General features: G+C 40.7%; 1 protein-coding gene across 2 annotated transcripts in view; it reads left to right on the forward strand.

The window, feature by feature from the left end:
- The window catches only part of CLUAP1 (clusterin associated protein 1), a 58494-nt gene that overhangs the window by 17511 nt on the left and 20830 nt on the right, over nt 1-20153 (forward strand). For both annotated transcript variants that reach the window (XM_065644934.1, XM_065644936.1), the window contains exons 6-9: nt 1789-1872; nt 3363-3496; nt 4686-4827; nt 18538-18610. In XM_065644934.1, coding sequence (XP_065501006.1) covers nt 1789-1872; nt 3363-3496; nt 4686-4827; nt 18538-18610 — 433 coding nt within the window. The remainder of the gene's footprint in view (nt 1-1788; nt 1873-3362; nt 3497-4685; nt 4828-18537; nt 18611-20153) is intronic.

Here is a 20153-nt window from a genome sequence, read left to right on the forward strand (position 1 = left end):
AGAAGTGTAGCTAAAACCCATCAGTTACCCTTCCCCAGCACACACCGCAGTGACTTGTGCCTGTTCTGTGGGTGTTTTACCAGGCAACCGAAAGGAAATTGATAAGGAGTTTTCCATAATTAAAAACTAAGATCCTTGCTGTTCCTTTTATCTCTTTTAAAATTGGGAAGGAAAATAATTTCCTTCCCCCTGCTGAGTGATAAACTATTTTGTTTGAAATATGTTTGCTCTGTAGCAGAGATCTCCCTGTTGCCATCAAAACCACCAAGCCTGTCTGGCAGGGCGGTGTCTGTACCAGCCTGGCCCTGGCTGCCACTGCCGGTCAGGCAAAGTCCTCACAAATAAACAGGCATCTCGTTGAGCTTGTTACATGCATAATGTTCACATAACAGCTACTAAGCTGCATTATACTTGTCTAGTCTTCCTCCAAAAGCGTCTACCTGTGGAGTTACTCAGGAATATGTGTTGTGCAGATGCTTCGTATCTCATTTTCATCCAAATTAACTTTCTGCTGCTGAGAGCCTGTGTTTCTGTGTGGACAGAGGAGTGTTCACAAGCGCTTCAGGCAGCATAAGCTGTCACTGCCACTAACAGATGTAGCTCCTGTCGCTATCCCCAACATAATATTTCTTCTACTTCTGTTCTAGTGCCAGAAAAAGGCCTTTGTGCAGCATGTGGCAGGCTCATTCAGGGACCTCATTCAGCAGAAGAATAAGCTCAGCACAAAAAGCTGGTTTTTGGTTTTTTTTGGCTGGATGAGCTCCCTGATGGGGTTCACCAGGCAACTCCCTGAAGTTGAGTTGGTGGAGAGGGAGCCAGGCTGCCTCTGCTGGTACTTGCCTCTGCGACCTGGAGTGTCTGGCATGGTAACTTAATAAAGTAATTGCATCTGCTTCCAGAATTCATCTTGTAGTAGGCTGGGTACAGCCTGGTGCAATGGGTATAAAGCATTTCTAGATTCTTAGTCAGATGTTCTCTAGAGAGCTGCTATTTCCATCTTTACCCACCTGTTACCAAATAGTTTGCCAACATAAGATGATTTTAAGGACATTTAGCTGCAAAATTCTCCCTCCTCCCAGTAGCAAACACATAATCCAATGTTTTCATATCATGACTGGGTCAGAGTTGTAAGACATAAGACAGACAAAGTGCATGCTGAATACCCCATAGCCCTTCTGTCCCCAAAACTGCTGAGGATGGAGGAGGCTTTTTCATCCTTTGGGCTCGAAACAAAGTTCACTGTTTAGATGAGGATTTGGAACCACTTGGTTATCGGAACTGGAGAAACCCATATATCTGCATCATCTGGTTTTCGTATGGGCATAGGAGGCACCTGCTGACTGTCCCAGCTGCCTGGCTGAGTAGATGGATTTATAGTGTTTGTCGCTCCACAATTTTTGTGACACTGCTCATCTACCTGCACTATGGTTTTCATGGTTTTTGTTGTAAAGTTGATGAAATCTTCTGTGCTACATTGCACACATTGCGCAACATGTAATAACCAGTGCAGTTTCCAAAAACCTTCTTTCAAGAATACTTGCAGTTCAGACAATAGCACTTGTTTTGAAAAGATGCCTTAATTGCTCAGTGTTAAACTCAGCCTCACTTAACTGACTTTTTCATTATCTGCTGTTCTTTAAATCATCTGAGCCTTGGTGAATAAACACTAAATCCTACTCCATCTATTATGCAGATGATCATATTGTTGTTCCTTTACCATCCTCAGTTCTGTATGTATTAGTTCCTTTGTGTAGTGTTTAAATATATTGGTGTATTTTTATTTCATAGGAAGCAAGAACAGAATCTATTGCCAGACCTTTGGAGATAAATGAGGCTGAGAAAATGATGAAAATTGCCATTGACTGTGTTCTGGTAAGCAAAATGGTATTTATTTAATTGTAAAATTATCATTCCTTTCCTGCAAGAAAAACATAGCTCTTTTTATCAGCAGCCTAGGGTTAAGAGTGCCCTCACCCTCAGCTGGCTGGACCAAGTGCTGCTGCACCTGGTTAGTTAATAGCTAACGTGGAGCTACAGTTAATGGCTATTACAGACTTTGGTGTTTAGGTAACATCAGATGTGTGAGCAGGAGTTCATCAAGGCAGAGATCAGTCTGTGATGACTCCTTGTGTTGTGGCAATGAATACGGTCACTGCTGGTTTATTTGCGAAGCCTGTTGTGTCCAAAGGGAACAAGCATGTTAATTTGAACTGATAGCTTTTCCTGGCAGAGTGAAGGAGGTGGCAGTCAGAAATCAGCCTGCAGCAGAAGGGTAAACCATGCTAGCAGCAGCACCTAGGAGGGCATGTTAAGACCCGTTCTGCTGTCTCTGTTGCACTGTGTAACTTTGTCAGTTTAATGTGCAGAAACATTTCCCCAGTTGATTCATCAAAGAACTGCACTTGGCCTCCCATGGCCTCTCCCTTGGGAGAAAATGACAGGAAAACCCTCTGAATTTTAGTTGTATTCCCCGCCTCTGTTAGGAGCTCAGTAGTAGCCTCAGAAGCTCTATAGGAAGGATAAAAATTGCCTAAATCAGCACAGAAATCTACATCCCACCTACTAGTGTCTAAGCCATATAAACGTTGTGGAGTCAGGGCTGCAAAGGGGGCACTTGGTAACTCCAGATATGCTGGTACCTCTAAAGTTGTGAAGCTGGGCTCTTGAAGCAGGAGGCTGAGCTGGCGCTGTGCTAATGAGTGCCAGGCCAGGGCTTCGTTATGGTTCTGGTCTGGGAGGACCTTTCGCCTGTCCCACTCTCAGCAATACTGTGCTTGCTCCAGCGCTTGGGTTCCTGTATTTCTGAACCATTAGCTGCACTCACAGCCACTGTGCAAGTATGATGGTTAATTAAATCCTAGCGATCACTAGACGTTATTTAACTGCAATCTGTATGCAGTCCACTTGTGTAATTGCAAGGAGTAGAGTTCCGCATTTAAACAGCCAATGCATAATGAATAGATACTCTAGGTGATCTTCCCTTATGTTTTTGCTCGTACTCGCAGTCTATATGAATTCTAAATGTTGTTAATAGGCATTGCTCTTCTATGCAGTAGTGCTAATAAACTAACAGCAGCATAGTAGAACAATTGGCTTCTTGGGAAATAGCAGTAATGCGTATCTCAGCTGGTTTAGTTCTGGGAAAAAAATCAGGTATTTTAAATTTGTAAATGTCCAGTTAGTTCACTATCCTGGCCACAAATAACTTTAATTTTCATTGCGTAGCCCGTTTATGTTCTAGATCATTGTTATAATGTTATTTGATAACATGAGAGCAAGATTATCCAGAAAAATGTTCAGCATCTGAAAGATAATTCTAATTATTCCAGTGCAAGCCATGGTTCACCATCCTTCTCTTTTAGGAAGAAGTCCAAAAGACTAAAGACATGTTGAATAATGTGGCTTTGGATGAAGCCAATTTGGAAGTCAAGATTGAAAAACGAAAATTGGAACTGGAAAGAAGCCAGAAGAGGCTACAGACTCTACAAAGTGTTCGGTAAAGATTATGAGCTGATTTTCTACTGCATAAATGAGCGTTAGCATAAATGATGGAATGTGTGTTGTTAATGTTTAGAGCAGCAAGGAGTGAAGTCTCTAATGAGACTGAGATGATGGCCTGTGGAAGAGAGAGATTCTCTTCTCCAGAAGTGCCCAGTCTGGATTATATTATAATTGTTTGTTTTTCCGTTACCATGTATTTGAAATCAGAATTTCAGGGCTATTCGAAGTGGCCGGAATACTATTTTGGGGGATTGCTTAATCACTACCTGAGCTGTACAGATTGATCAGGTAGCATGTCTTTTCCTTTGTCATTCGTCATAGATTGTGTCAGGTAGTTTGAAAATGGCAACTTGTGCAAACATTTGCACTGTTCCCAGAGGCTTCAAGCATTCTTAGCCACCAGTTATTCATTATTCATCCTTTGTTAGGGTCAGTTCCTCTAGGCAGTGATACAGCCTGCCATAAAGTCAAGATGTTCAGATTTACAGTTTGGGTTGATTTCTTGCCCTTATTAAACTGCAGGTTTATACAATCTACAAGGTCATGCTCTATTTTTGACTTCATATATTAAAAAAAAAAAAAAGGAAATACTAGAAAAATGAGTTGTAGAAGCAATGACATTGATTCATATACACGTTTGGATCAGTAACACTTTGGAGGAAGGATATGGGGTAGATGTGAAGCACCAGACAGCCATTGTGTTCTTTGGGGCACAGCAGTTGGCTCTGTAGTGTAAGGACTTCATCATTTCTTGGTCTCAAGTCTTGTTCTGCTTGTAATGACACAGCACAGTTTTGTAACAAATAAAGTCTCCAGCAAAGTTAATGATTCACCAGCCATGCTACAAGCCAGTTTTTTGGAGTTATGTAACAGCAGGATAATTAACTTGGATTTGCCTGGTAAAGAGGCCAAAATATTGCCTTTGTGCCTGTTTGGAAGGGAATGGTAGTGGGTACGCAATAACCTCTCCTTTACTAGATCTAATTTTTGCAGAATAATTTAATGAGGTTTTTTGTCTCATACTTTTAGTCTCTGAAGTAGTGTGGAACCTTAAAAACAAAAGGTCCTTTTAGATTAGTTTAGCAGACGTGGAAAGGAAGCTGCAAAATCAAAAAATGCATATTTCAGAATTCTGCACATACAGGTCAATACTCCGCTGAGTAGTTTGTGCTCGTTCTCTCCAGTCCTGCTTTTATGGATGAGTATGAGAAGATTGAGGAACAACTGCAGAAACAATACAGTAGTTACCTAGAAAAATTCCGTAATCTGACCTACATGGAGCAGCTCCTGGATGATCATCGTAGGACAGAGCAAGAGATGTTTGAGGTAAGACAGCTTAGAAATGCTCAGCAAGACTGTATATCCCATAGTTCTTGATCTCAAAACAGGAAAATTTTTTAATACCCCTGTGCCAAAGCAGCGCATCACTAGTTGTAGAGCCAGCCCTGAGTGACTGGCAGTTTACTGACCATCCAGTAATTGTGACTGCTCTTGGACAAGCATGATAATACAGCTTTCTTTTGGGTTAGTGAAGTTAAACCAGTGAAGTGATGCCCCTTTCCAGTCTCTGACTCTCCCACCTTGTTTTCAGTTGATGTATGTGTCTGTCCCTTTTACAGCCAGATCTTCAGGAGTGCTAGTGTCCAAACTGTTATTTGAAGTCATTATGGGATGTCAGTGCTCAAAATCAGGCTCTGGGACTTGGTAACTGAAAGAGGGGGAAGAATCTGAATCCCAACTAAACCAGGAGACTTGCTGATGCACTCTGATTTCTGAACCAATAGGGGGACTTTTTTATTTTTTATTTTAAAGAGATGGCACATTGTTTAATCCATTTCAGATTAGTCTCTTGCCAACCTGGAACACCAGGATATTTCACTTCTTGTGTCAGTCTTGATCTGCTTTTCATATGATGCTTCATCACTTTTGGCTACTTGTTAGTGAAGCAAAACTGTGGGTTGTTTTTTACATGCTTGGAAAAAAAGCAGTTTGCTCCCAAATGTTGCTACATGTTGTCCTGAAGTTTATCATCTCATGCCATTTTCAGGATCAACAGAGAAAAAGTTAACAAGGATAATTATATTTAATCCATTTTAATATACATTCTCTCCAGCTGTCAAAAAACACTGAAATTTATGTTGACTTTTTTTCAACCCTGATTTGTCTTTCATTCCACCAAACAAATCTTAATTATCTTCTGTAGTAGAAGTGAGAGTCAATTCTTTTATCATCGCTGTGTATTTTGTTAAATAGCTTGCCAGAAAAAAGCAACAGCGATGTAATTAGATTAATCCAGCACACCGTGTGCTGCTCAGCACCGAGGACTGATGCTTGGACCCTTTCCTTGACTAGGTGCATGTTTTTTGGAGTAATTTTTGTTCTGATTGAGAGACCCTTGCTGAATAACGAGACTAATCTCTCGTGCACTTAGCCTCAAAGCTGTTTTGGTACCCTGCTGACATTGCACAGCTAATGACCTGGGCCAGAGTGCATTTCTTAATTAGAAAAGTGATTTAAAGATTGTACCCAAGCACACAATTTTAATTAAGTGACACTGAGCAGTTGAAGCACTCCAGCCTCTCCAGACCGCAGTGCCAGTTTTTTGTATGGATGGTTTTGGTTTGTTCTTTCCTGTGGTAGGTGCAGCTGCAGGAGACAAGCGCTCTGTAGGTCTTGGTGTTGTCCTGAGGTTCCTGTTCCTTCTGCCTCCCGGTGTCCGTAATAATACAGAGCAATCGGCAGGAGTCTCCTGCCAGGCACTGGTCTGAGAAATCTCTGTGTTAAAAGGAATTTAAAGGCTCAGTGTTGAGTCTGAACCGAATGAATTGCCAGAACTGAACAGTTAATTGATGATGAAATTACCACCTGCAAAGCACCTGCTCATTTGATGTGGAAGCCCTTTGAAATGTATGAAAAATATGAAATTATTTGTCTGTTATCAACTCTCATTTGTGGAGATGTCACAAGTCCTCAAATGACTCCTTTGAGTGAATGTCTCCCTTACTGACAAACCGTTATGCACCACTTATTTTTGGATCTGAGGAATTTAAATAACAGTCTTTTGTCTTTGCAGTTTCCTTAGCCTTTTTTCATTTTCAGCCACCTCTTTTATTCTGTTTCTGTTCTCTTGTGCTGCTTGTGGGATTAATCCATCTTCCTGCATTTCTGTGCAGAAGCAGGGATTTATGTGCCGTGTCTCCTCAAAGATTTGTTCTTATTTTTCTACTTTGTAAAAAGATTCAGCACATTTCATAATTTTTATCCTGTTTTTAGGATGAAATTGTTTCTGATGCTTAGACATGAAAACTATTAGAACCGTGTCTGCTCTAAAAATCAAAGTTTAAGGGGGCTGTAGATTTGAGGGTCGAAATTGTCTATGACTGTAGATGAATGCCTCTCTTTTAAAGGACAACATAGACTAATACAATTCAAAAAGGTGTTCTTGAAACTAGCTTGTGTAATGCTAGAATAACTTGGCAAGATGCTTTAGCATTTGCCTTTTCTCTAGGCAGAATATGCTTATTCTTTCTTGAGCTTCGCAGGGGACATCTTTGACGTTCGTTCTTCTTCAGCTACCTTATCCTAAGGTATTTTAAGGCTGCTTTTTATGCTGGTACTGTGAAATTTCAGATTCAACCAAGGAATACCATGAAGTGGCGGACACACAGAAGAGAATGTTCTAATCCACTCAGTCATTATCTTTCATTTGGGTTTGCTTAAGCCATTTTTCTTTTCCTCAGTATGTTATTACTCTCAGTCAGCAGTCCATCACGATTGAGCAAAGAAAAGCCGAATAAACAGACTATATTGTGACTTTCCCTCTGCAACCCACCCTCCCCAATAAAATCCCCTCTTCATTAAACTCATGGGTTTTTTATCAGAGCTCCATATCTGAAGCAGATGCTTTATTCTCAATATCCACACAATAGAGGTATCTGAGTTCTGCTGCATTCTGAGATACCCCATGGTTCTGCTGCTTTTCATGCTATCCCATTTGAAATATTAAATGTAGCCATTGCCATTGCGATGTCTGCTTACTGAAATAGCCAGACAGAAGGTTAATATGAAAAGCAGTTGGTTACAGTCTTTAATCTTCTAGCAAATGTACATTTGAATTATGACTGTTTGGTAACATTTTTATAGGTATCAGGAGAGCACTTCTGGTCCAGTGTTGCTGAATTATATTGAATATCAGACGTCAAAGTAAGCACAAGCATCTTAATTGTTGATTGCTGCTATTTTGGCATTTAGTCCAGTGTACAAGTATGACAGTATTGGTGCACTGAGACACACAAATCCCATAATGGAGAAATGTGGAAACAAATAGAGGAGGAGAAAGGGAATGCACAAGGAGAGAGTCAGGGCAATGGAGCATGGGAGAAAAGGACAGAGGAAATTGCTGGCCTGAGAAGTGATGGTCACACAAAAGGATAAGATGGAGATAAAGGAAAGGTGGGAGGGCATGTGAAGAGCATGTTAGAAAAGCTGGAACTGTTGCTGTGTGCATTCATTCCACTGAAGGAAAAATCTGTAATCCCCTACCAGTACCATGGCAACTGGATGTAGACTCTCCAATGTACCTCTCCATGCTCTGAAGCAGTTGTGTGTGTACCTGCTCCTGGTGCTTTACTGATGCTCTCTCCCACTAAAAGCTTTAGCAAAAATTTTGGGGAAATGAAGACAGTTGAGATCAGCTCAATTGACCTCAATCAGATCCATCAACTGAGTGCTCAAAGATCCACATATTTGTTAGAATTATCCTGACACCTAATGTACCAGATGAGTGAACAAGCTCACCTTAAGATCCCAAATCTGGGGTCATTTGATTCACAGCTTCAAATTCTTCATGTTTGACAGACTCTAGAGCTTTTTCACAGACCTAGAGATCAAACAGGAATTGATTAAAATGATCCCACTTAAACCCCATTATATCTAGTGCATGATGACCCCTAGATTGGCTTTGGGAGAACAAAACTGTGATATTCATGAAACCATAACTGTTTTCTGGGAGCTTGGGAGGTGCGAGTGGAGAACTGCAGCTCTATGTTAACAACATTGTTTTTACTAAACTAAATTGAAAAGGAGGCCCAAGATGAAATTTAAAACATTTCAATAAGCTAAGGATATGTGGGAAGGCCAGTGACATTTTTTGAACAGGCCAATACCCATTTGAATTTTCTCCATAGAGGACAAAGCAAAGACCGATATGGCAGGGGCTTGATAACAGGAGAATTATGAAGGAATGCAGGTCATCCCTACTCTCACATCAAATTCTGCCACAATCTGACAAGTAGGATTTACTAAAAGAAGTTACTCGTGGACTGGGAGGTGTTGAGGCCGAAGATGACTTTCCAGAATGGTTGCTAAAACCAGAAACATTAATATTCTGCCTTCAGCAGCCCACAAAGTCCTCAGCAGAAGAGGTAAAGAGGTTCCTGGCGCATCAGGGCTTGATGCTCTGCCTGGATATGGACGCTGCACAGGCTACTCAGTCTAGTTCTTTCTTGCTGCTGTTGTAAAACTGCACTAATTCTGTTGTATATAAACTGCTCTGTAGTTGGGGAAGGAACACAGGGACAGTATCTACTAAGCTTGTAGTGTAGTAAGTTGTGGGGAGTTCCTCTGCCATACCAGCAATTTCTTCTGTGAAGTATGAGATGTGACAGCTCCCGTTCACGGTGTAGGTTGGAAATCATTATTTCCTTGAACAGAAATCAGACACTATCTGATCTCTAATATTTTCAGTTCTTAGGTCATTTCACTGGCTTTATGCAGTCATCCCACTCCTGATGAAACATTGTATGAAAACTGCGTCCATTTAGCGCATTCTGAATGTATTCCTTTCTGAATGTATTGCCTTTTAGTTTTTAAGTATTCCCTTTTTACGTTTTTATTTAGTAAGAAAGTAGAATAAGTGAGTTGTTCATATTACAGTTTTTATGCCTTCCCTGTCAGCCTACAGCTTTTGAATATTCACAAGTATTTCAGATGTGTGTAATATGTAATAGAAATCTAGCTTGAAATTCACTCGAAATAGGAGACAATGTGGTCACTTGAAGCAAAATTGATCAAGCAGGTCAATTTTGGTTTTCCCCAGAAATCAACACAGAAATAAAAATCATTGAGAAACCTTTTAGTAGGTGATTAAAAACCAAGGAATTGGTTGAAAGAAAAAGTTCAAATAACTCTTATTTTGGGACTAATGTTTTGCAACTGATCTGCACCAAATGACATAAGTAGGTGATGTTAAAATGACGTATGTGAAATTTAGGAGGTTTATGCTCTGCTAACTGCACAAGATACTTAGCAGTAGAGAGAACTAGCTATGAGACCAGCACTTTGATTTGTACAAGCACGTGTAATCTCATAACGCGAAAAACAGTAAGGTTTGAGTTTTTTAATGTTAAATAGTAAAATAATTCTCAGATTTCTAGCTGTGTAGAAACAATTTCTGGTTCAATTCTGTGGAACATATGAAAATGAAATACTACACACATATGAACCATAGACCTCTAGGACAGGTGTTGTGGCAGAACCCTTGGCTGATAGCACCCAGTGCCTGGGCTGGCAGTGTGAGTTACTGCCCCTTGCACAGTCTTTGCCTTCCCCTCTGAGAGCTCTGGAATACTGTCAGGATTCTTTGAAGATGATTCTGATATTGAGATACCAGTGGACCAAACTGTGAGCCATACCATTTCAGAAGCATTGCAGCAGGGTCAAACGTCAGGACTGAGGAAAGGTAAGAAATCCTGAGGCAAACAATACAGCTTTCTGCCCAAGGAACATGGGTCACATTTGTTTTGCTACAATTCCATTTACATTCTCATTCAGGCTTATCATGAGCACAGTAAGGCCCTGAAATAAATGGGAGCCTCCATTCTAGGCCACTAGACTCTCTGAGAGCCTGCTTTTTAAAAATTTGTTGACCTGGAGAGCTATATGCCCATCTCTTACTCAAGCATTGTTGCATCTTTCAGAGGATTGATGAGAAACCTGACTTGATTACATCCCAGCCTGTTAAGCAGGGTTTAACTCTGGCAGTGCTTATTCACTGTATGTACCTGGTGGTGGCTGTCTTCTGGCAAGAAACAAAGGCTTCACATAGTGCACCCTACGTCTCAGATCCTACTCAGCCACAAGGATTTTTAAACCAACAGCTCTTGTTTCTTAATCTGTAGAGTAGGCTAGAGTGAAGCTATGCAGTGTCCTTACTACTTAAGCTGGGTGATTACGTGAAGAACAGGATTATTGAAACTAGAGAAGAAGAATGTGTAAGGTGAAACGTGGTGTTGTTATAGATCATTAGTTGCCCAGCAAGTATTACCTACTCGTTTTGTATTAAAGAATCATAGTCTGATGCATGTGAACAGTTGTAGAAACAGTGCTTACCATTCTCTTTTAGAAGAGGTTTGTCTGCATCATTAGACATCTTTACTTTCTTCTCTAAGGCACCACAATGAGATATTTAAAAATAGTTTTATCCTGGTCTTCTAAGCTAGTAGCTAGAGCATAGTCCTGGTGAACAGGAACTAGGACTGCACATGTTTTCAAGTCGGAGAAATAATAAAAAACAGGTCTCTAATTCCTGTGCTAGGGCTCTAAAAAGACCATTAGAGAGAGGCTTGCTGGTGCTGCCTCTTAATTTGGGACTTGACTGGTGGGAAATAAGAAATAAACTGAAGTGTGTGTCAGCCACCTGTAGAAGAGATTCTTTGCCTTAAGGAACATGGGCTGTATTGGAGCTAATTGATCTCAAGATGAAGGCAGCAGATTCCGTTATCAATTCCTGGAACCATCAAGCTCACCAGGAACAACTACTCTTTAATATAATAAATGCTGTCCTTGAAAAGAGTGAATAATCCTTGCTCCCCTTTGAACACTTAAGGGTTTGTGCTACCTGTGACACAGGGAGAGGGTAATTCTGACATTAGATTCTAGCAGTGATGTGACACTGTCTGCTTTATGGTGATGAACAAGACACAACTGTGAATACTAACTTCCAATCAACATTAATTTGGATGATAATTTCTTCAGACAGTGCAAACTGACCTCAGGTTTACATTGCAGAATTGTACATTAATTCAAATAAATCACATATCCAACCAATACTTCTTGTAAGCTTGGTACAATAAAAATGTAATACGTGAAGGGAATGCTCAATGAGCTGTTATTAAGTCATTATAATTCATATCTTCCTCAAAAGCGAATAGGAAAAATAGAGAAGAGTTGTTGTTATGGTACATTCGCATTATGTATCTCATGATTAATACATCTGATTCACAGTATAAAGTCCATTCTCTGTTGCATTATGTTAGGCAGCAGTGAATTCCTGAATGTTAGTGCTGACTTCAAGCTTCTTGCGTGAAAGCATTTTAACTGGGAAGCTCTGAGCAGAAAATGTGAGTCTGGGTCTTTTTTTTGCCTCCTTTTTTCTTAGTTCTGTTTGGGTGCTGTCACTCAGTGCTGGTGGATGATTTAAAGCCCTGTGGTCTCGACTAGTCTCACGTTGCCATCTCTGCCAGTGACTTACCAATCCTTCTTTCTTTTCACAATGCTCTTGAGCTGTGCCCTGTTGTAGACGGCCACACAAATCCTCAGCGGTGTGCTCAGTGCTGTGTTTCCTCTGATATTCCACTCCCTTGGCTCTGCCCCGTGGATTCTGAATGGGTCTGGGGTGTTTCTTACATCCTCCTGGGGCTTTCACCTTCAGGCCTCCAGCCGCCTTAATTCAATCTGGATCTTGCTGAAGCTGAAAGGAGAACCTTAACCTAGTCTAAACATGCTAGATGTACCTGTAGGCAGGATCCATGTGCTGCTTTAACCAAAATAAAAGGCATTTATGCTGGTACTTGTTTGGGGGAATCATGGCAGCTCAAAATTCTCTGCTTTCGAAATGGCCCAATCAATGTGAAAAATGGCTCTTGGTGGCAGCGCAGTGAAGTGTACTCTGGGAGCAGTGTTGGAAAACCAGTTCAGCAAAAGCATTTATTAATAGTATACATGTCATTTGTTTTTATGAAGGCTTCTCCATATTTATGGTGTCTCTTTCGTGTTATTGTTGAATGAATGGAGGTGGTGAAGGCAAAAGTTATATCAGTCTGAAAGTAAGTGATCCATACTGTGCAAAACACACACATAGGTGTGGGGGAAAACTGTCTGGCCCAGGAAATAACAAAAATAGGCTGCATGTGTGCATGCAAGGAGGGATTTTAATCATTGGAGCTTCTGAAAGAGAGAGGAGGGAAGGTCATGGAGTAAAGGAAGATCTGAAGCCTCAAGCTCATCAGAGCCAGAGTTGACTCCAGAACTGGCAGAGCTCATAATGAAGGGGGTAGGGTTGCACAGAGCTGGACTGGTATCCTTTGTGGGAGCTTTCATGTAGCTTATGTCAAATTCCTTGAACTGCTGTGCATCCTAATATATCACCCAAAACAAGTACAGTACAGCAGTGGAGAGAAGTATTTAAGGTAGAAAGTTTTTGTGGTTTGCCTGGTTGGTTTGTTTGGTTTTTAATAGAAAACCAGTAAAAAATAACTAAATAACTTTTAAACTTGCTTTCTTGGTGACTGATTCACAGACTAATTCTGTTCAAAGCAAGGTCAGATATGGCATCAGACCACATTGCTGAAGACTTTATCCACTCCAGTCTTGAAGGCTTCCAAGGGCAGAGACTGCACAACCTCTTTGGCCAAGCTGTTCGCTGTTTGACTGTTCTGATGGAAACATGCAACGTGTAGGCACATAAAAATTGGAGTAATATGTGCAGAAAGCTTTTCTATTGCATCAAGAGTTGCCTAAAAAACATGCCACTGGCAGAATTACTTATTTACTTTATGAGGATAAGAAGGGAGATGAGGATGTAGAGAGATGCGAAGAGAGTTCATACAAAGCATGAATATAGCACCCTAGTCTATAGGGCAAGTCAGGAAACCCATTCCGTAGTGCAAGAACAATCAATCACCCAAGTGGAATTCACCCCCCTGAGCTATGTGCTTTTTCTGTTTAGTTCCTTCCTTTTGAGTTCCAAAGGGAAGGTGTTCATGTCTGGGTGAGACCTCCACACGCAATCTGCTGTTGAAGTGGAACAGTATCTGATCTGCCTGAACTCTCAGGACGCTGCCTCTCAGCTTCAGCTTATGAAGTGTGCTGTTCTCTTCCAACTCCAATTTATCTGTTCTGCGAAAGTGGTTATTTCAGTATTTGAGCTGGACGTACTGAAACCAGAACTGCTAAGTAATTATGGAAGCTTTTGGAAGAAGTGTATGTGAGAAACATCAAACCAATCTAATTTCTAAATACTTGCTGTGGATTGTGTTGCATCCTGTTGCTTTAAGTGTGGAGTTTTTTTAATTACATTTTACTGTCTGGCTTCATGTAGCCTAAGCTTGGTAGCATTAGGAGCTGCTATGTTAGAGTAGCATCAGTGTAGGTATCGTAAGCCACAAACTGCATCTTTTCCTGCCTCTGCCTTCTGCCACTCCCATGGCCCCACGCAAAGGCTCAGCTGGGCACCCTGTTCTTGGCTCCTCTTTCCACAGACCCCTGACAGCAGTACACCTTCATAAAGAGTTTTCCCCCAAAGTCATCATACAAGCCCATGCTAGATTTTTTTACCATGATAGCTTTCCTTTATGGTGCATTTCATTTACATTAGAAAACATTTTAGCTTTTTTCCTAATTTCCATGATAGCATTAATGAAGTTCAGTTAATTAACAAGTATTTCCTTGAAAAGATAAACCTTCCAATAAACTTTTGAGGTATTTTTGTGACTTTTGTTGATGAAAGTGCACTTCAGTAGTCACCTAACAGATCTAATTGTTTATTTTGATAAGTGTGATCACTGGACTTAGTGTGTCAGAATTTTTGGGGGGAGGATGCTATATCTTGTGTACTGTCAACTGACCAACGTGATTGCATTTGGGTCTCTGTGCTTCTGCTGAGTCTGTCAGTACCAAGTCAGATTTGGTGTTTCACTTGGATAAGTGTTATTCTGTCAGACTAATACTCTTCCGCCCCTTCTGTTTTACTGTATCTAGTACAGTACCTTCAGTGAAGACTTCTCCTGCAAGAAGCAGCAAAAGTCAAGGTTAGCAGGGTTTAACCTAGAAAGACTGAGTCATGTTGTAAAGTAACAGAAGATTTGCTGGTTTTCAATAGAATTTGATTCTAGATAGATACATCAATGACAGATAATGGCTAGCTGGGACAGAAGAGCTTTAGGATAAAAAACTTTTTCTGAAGAAGGACAATGAATCAAATTAATAATTTAAAATAATGACATTACAGCAGAAATGAGTCCCCATCCCCTTCCTGTGACATTGGTGGTGCCAGTATTATGATAACAGTTGGTGAATTTCTGGCAAGTGTCAGTTAAGTGTATAAAATACTCTCAAGTATGCTTTATGTGTGTTTCAGGAGAAATGATTGCTGTAAAATGACTATTAATGATGGGAGGTGATGACTGTTTCAGCACATGAAAGCGAGGGGAAGATGGGAATAATAAGGAGGGGACAGATGGTCTTATAATAGGGGCTGATGATTTTCAATTCATTCAATGTGTGCTCATCCACTGGAAGGATGACCTCTAAAAAAGTTTAAATGGCCAGTGGTGATGGCTTTCAGATGCTCTTCAGACCACAACAGTAAAGATGTATAAATGTCCATAAAAGCTAAGTATTTATTAGTATTAACCTTGATGAGGGATCCATAGAATCTGCTAGCACAAGTCCATGTTTTCCTTTTATGTGCACAACTCTGTATTTGGAGCAGTGGCTTGTTTGTTTGAGACCACATTCTCCAAAGCACTGTACTTGATTTAATATTGGGGAGTGGGGGAAGTTGCTGCTCCTGTATTCATCAGAAAGCTTTATCACAGCGATAGCACTTTGTAATTACTGAGGTGGCATCAACATTCAGAGAAGAATAACATCTAAATGCAAAACCTCTCTCTGTGCTAGGCCAGGGTCCTGCTTTATTGCTGGCTCTGAGGAGCTGTAAGGCAGCTACACTGTTTGCTGAGTGCAACTTCATGTGATGTGGAAAGGAATATTTAATTTTCAGTTTTGGTAACTTTTGTAGGAAAAAGAAAGTCATGGTCAAATGACTATAGACAAGAGATGGGAAACCAAAGGACCCCTCTGGTAATACTGCCAGCTGTGACTTCGGGTTTGTGTTTTTTACTGTAGTGACATGATCTGCCAACAATAAGCATTTAAAAGTTCAAAGTTAAAATGAACATTAGTTTATGCAGCATGGTCTGTGTTGTTTTATAGGTCAGTAGTTTGTCCTCCGATCCTTAACCGTGAACTCTCAAAGGGCTCATCACCTGTCACAAGGTGACATTCAGGCTGCTCCTTTGCAGAGGGGCAGCCCCTCCTCCTCACCTCCCAGCTTGTCCTTTCTAGAGCGCCTGGAACTGCCTGGTGCAACCCTCCCAACGTGGAAACAGTCTCACCAGGTTTCTGTAAACCCGATGGGATCAAAGCTGTGCAACTGTGCACCTTCTAATTCCTTCTGTTGTGTTTCCTGTGGTGCATGTACTTGTGCACAGGCACTTGAGATGGGCTCCTGCCTGTGCTGCCTTCACAGGGAACACACCAGAGCCTCCCCTTCTCTGTTCACAGTACCCCTGCTTTTCATCGGGCTGTCATCATCATCATCATCATTCCCTGACAGACTGAGTTTGAAGCCCTCCTCATAGATTAGCAAGCCTGTCGGTAAAGATTCTTCTGCCCCACTTTTTCAGGTGGATCTTTTCTCTCTCCCATAGTCGTCACTCCTCAACAGGCTAAAAAGGGAAAAAAGCCTATAATATTGCACTTTTGGTCAAGCGTAACTAGCCACATTCCAATTCAAATCATACAACTGGACATTAATTTAGTGTGAGATTTTTAGTAGTAGTTTGCATGGTAGGAAGCATCGTCTTCAGTTCTTAAAGAACAGCTCTGGGTCATTTGATACATCACATGATTGTGAACATTAACTGTGCAACCTCAGTGTTGTGCTCACTTGCCTTCTGTTGTACCTAGCAGACTTGCTCTTATTAAGAGTATTGTCACACTGTCCGTTCAGGCACCGCACAATTTCTCCTCATCCTTATATCTCACTCCTGCTGCATGAGTGACAACCCTTTATTATGAAAAGCAAATGCCATTGTGCGTGTGTAGCAAGAGCTAATCTCAGCTGCTTTGTTCTGTAACAAAGCAAGAAACAGCTGCTGAGATGAATAGGCAAGGCGAAGATTGAGGCGGTCCAATCCATCCTCAAATTGGTTCATTTTAAATGTACTACAAAGCTGTAGGATTGCAAATATTCTCTAGCAAATCACTGAGGAAATGCAGAATATATATCCATCACTTCAGGGATTTCAGTAGTTTATGTTGGTGCAGGTTGCTGTTGGAGTGTCTCGTTCAGAATGATTTTGCATCATGACCTTTCTGCTTTATAGCCCTGGAAGCTGTCATGCCTGCTGTGTTATTTCTGTTATTTATGTTCTTTTCTATATGTTTTGCAGTGTTATTTCTACAATCCCAAGCAATCATACGCAGTCTTCCTAGTACCCATGGGGCCATTGTCTGTGTTAGTAGTGGAGAGTTTGTACAGCAGACACTTTGCATAGTTGGCCAAAGCAGACTTTTGGATCAGAATTTATTCCCTCTCTGGCTTTGAGACAAGCACCGAGCTGGGTTTCTCACCACATACAGGGATTTACATCATTTCCCCTTACCACCAGTAAACATCTTCTCTGCAAGCTCTTTCAGTGTGAATTTCAACTCCCAAAACACAGATGCCTGTGCCAAGTTCATATCCTACCTACTCTATTGATAGTTTAGTTTGCTATTCACCATTAATGTTACCCAAACTTAAACTGGATGTCATTAAAAATATTTTTTTTCTTTCTGATGCTATTATTGGAATAGCGAGCCTTAGTTCCTAAAATTCAGTGTCTTGGTATCTTTGATAGATTTTAGTCCTAACTGGATGGAGAACTTCAGGAACTCAGCAAAACACCTCCTACGATTGCTTTGTGGTGTTCAGCAATCAAATAGTCCCTTTAGTCTACCAGGTCTGTGATGCTCTGCAAATGCTTGCATCCTAGAAGATTAAAATTATTCTCATCAGTTACTGTCTGCAGAGCCCTCCATGTTTTCTTACCAATCCATTACACTGGAATCAGAATGTCTGTGCAAGACTTAGGTTTTAAAGTCCTTGTGGGCCTTTTTGCAACATTTTCTATTATCATTTGCCTTCATTTGAATGGGTGGAGACTTGTGATTTGCTTCTCTTCCTCAGCACAGCAGCCACTGCTCTACCTACTGTTTTCCATTTGCTGTGAACGGCATTTGTCATGACTTTACCATCCTGTCATTACAATGGTGTTTCTAAGCATCTTTTTGTCTAAGAACCTGCTATATTAAAGAAAGAAAAATTAACAAACCACCTTTCGCAGTCATACCATCATGGTTCTCCTTTGCACCCAAATTAGTATAGTATGGTGTAGTGTAGTGTAGTATATGGCTCTACTTCTCCAGCTTATTGATGGGGCTTCTTGCTCCCACTTTGTTTGCATGCGTGGAAATGTGTGAATTTATTCTGGTTTGGCTATTATGAAGCTGCAGTTATTTCACAAACCACTTCTGTTAAATGGAGCATTGGTTAACAACAGCTACCAAAGGCTCCTTTCCAAAGAAAACCCCTTCCATTTTGTAGCAGCAGTAATTTTTTTGTGGGTTGAAGACAAGTAAACTCATTTTAAATGTGGTAAGTGAGGATTCAGCCAGTGGGAATGTGTGGTTGATTTTCAGTGCACTGTTTCACCTGGGTATGTGCTTCATATCCTGACCTTCATGGGCAAAGTAAGTAGGAGCCCCCAGGTTTCAATTAAGACCATGTTTTCATAAAATACTTCCAATGCTGAAATTTTCTGCTCTCATTCTGCCTGAGTGCCTTTAACTGTTGTTGTAGAACCATCCAGTTAACTACTTGACTGGGCAATGTGGCAGCTTTTCCAATTCAGTTGTTTTCACCTGTTACAGGAAGCAGCAAACATGCTACGTCTTACGCAGAACAGGCTGAAGGAAGAGGAACAGAACCTGCTTAAGAGTGAAAGTAAGTGGAAGTAAGATTTCTTCACTCCTTGTGTTAGCAGAAAAAATGCGAAATACTGGCTACTTTATGTCTCAGTATCCACTTAAAAGCCTGAAGCGAGGGGACATAGGATAGATGACAGAGTCAACATGCTACATTAGGAAAAGTGGAATGATAATAACCTTAAAAGGAGAACAGTGAAACAGGGAGCATGGAGGGGCTGGCTGTGGACACAGCCCTTGTCCCAGCACGATGGGATTGCTGGTGAAAGGTTGGTTTGCAAACAAACTTAGTTAGAGGATTCTACCCAACAAATTGCTTGCGCGTAGGTGAGTAGTCTCATCACCTTGTGGGACTGCTTGGCTGCCTCATATTATACTGGTGCTGGTGTGCTTTGCAAATCTGGAATATAATTTATGTCCTCAGCCGTGAGCCTGCCACATTGCGTGGCATGGAGTTCGATTATGTGTTTGGATTAATCCTTTGTGATGTTTCTATCAGATCATAACTTTCACAGATGAAAAACTCTCAGCTTGAAATGCTCTTTAATATCACTAATCTTCAGACTGGGGTCCACATTTGCCTGCTTGCATTTGCTTGATTTTAGTGTACCTGCAAAATGAGAATGCAATTAAAATTTGAGGGGGTTTCTAAACTTACTCTTAATTAGAATTCTAGCTGAGGATCAGAAGGGAATAATAACCTCTTGAGATTTTGCAGAAAGCCAGCAAACCAGATTTTGCTCCTTTTGAGCCAAGCATCAGCAAGAACTTCCTCATTAATTAGTCCTATGAATTTAATATTGCAATATGTGCATTTTTGTATGGTAGTGGTAAAAAAATACAAGAGGAGTTAAGGATCAGAGAGACAGTTCATGAAAGCTGAAAATGAGTAAGGATATAAAAGTTGCACTTCACTGTTTGCTGGCAGAGATTTTCAGAGCAAGGTCATGAAAGAGGATATTCACTCATTTCTGCTCGTCTTTGATGTCCTTTTCTTATGTCAATGCAGTAAAAAGTGAAGAAGGTTTAGCTAAAACATAGGATTTGTAATATAAATTACAAGAATGTGGAATTGTTTCAAAGATTTACTTGAGTGAAAAAGTCCAAGTCTTGCTGTCTGACAGCTTCCAGAGTAAGTAAGTTCAAGAGGAGAACATCTGTCATCAGTAATTAGCGTTATGAAGTATAACATGAAAACTTGCTGACCCGCTTTCTCCTTATCTGTGGATTTTTACTTGGAAAACTATCAGTCATTTTGTATAACTGAAATAATATGAACCTTGCCTTTTAGTGAGTGATGTAACTGCCACCTAAGAACATGTGATTATGACTTTCAATGACCTAAAAATATTGCCATAACACATCTTTATTCACATACTTAATTGTCATAATTAGTAATTTATCTAGTGATAAGAGCACCAGGATCCTGCTTTTCAGTGCTGGCTCATTTCTTGATTGTCCCATAACTTGGAAAATCAAGTCATCTTTGTCAGCTCCTGTCTGCTTTTATCTGCACAGGGTGTGGAAGTCTGCAGAGTTGCAGGGGTGTAACTGAGACAATA

This window comes from Caloenas nicobarica, chromosome 14 (genome assembly GCF_036013445.1).
Source record: "Caloenas nicobarica isolate bCalNic1 chromosome 14, bCalNic1.hap1, whole genome shotgun sequence".
Lineage (NCBI taxonomy): Eukaryota > Metazoa > Chordata > Aves > Columbiformes > Columbidae > Caloenas > Caloenas nicobarica.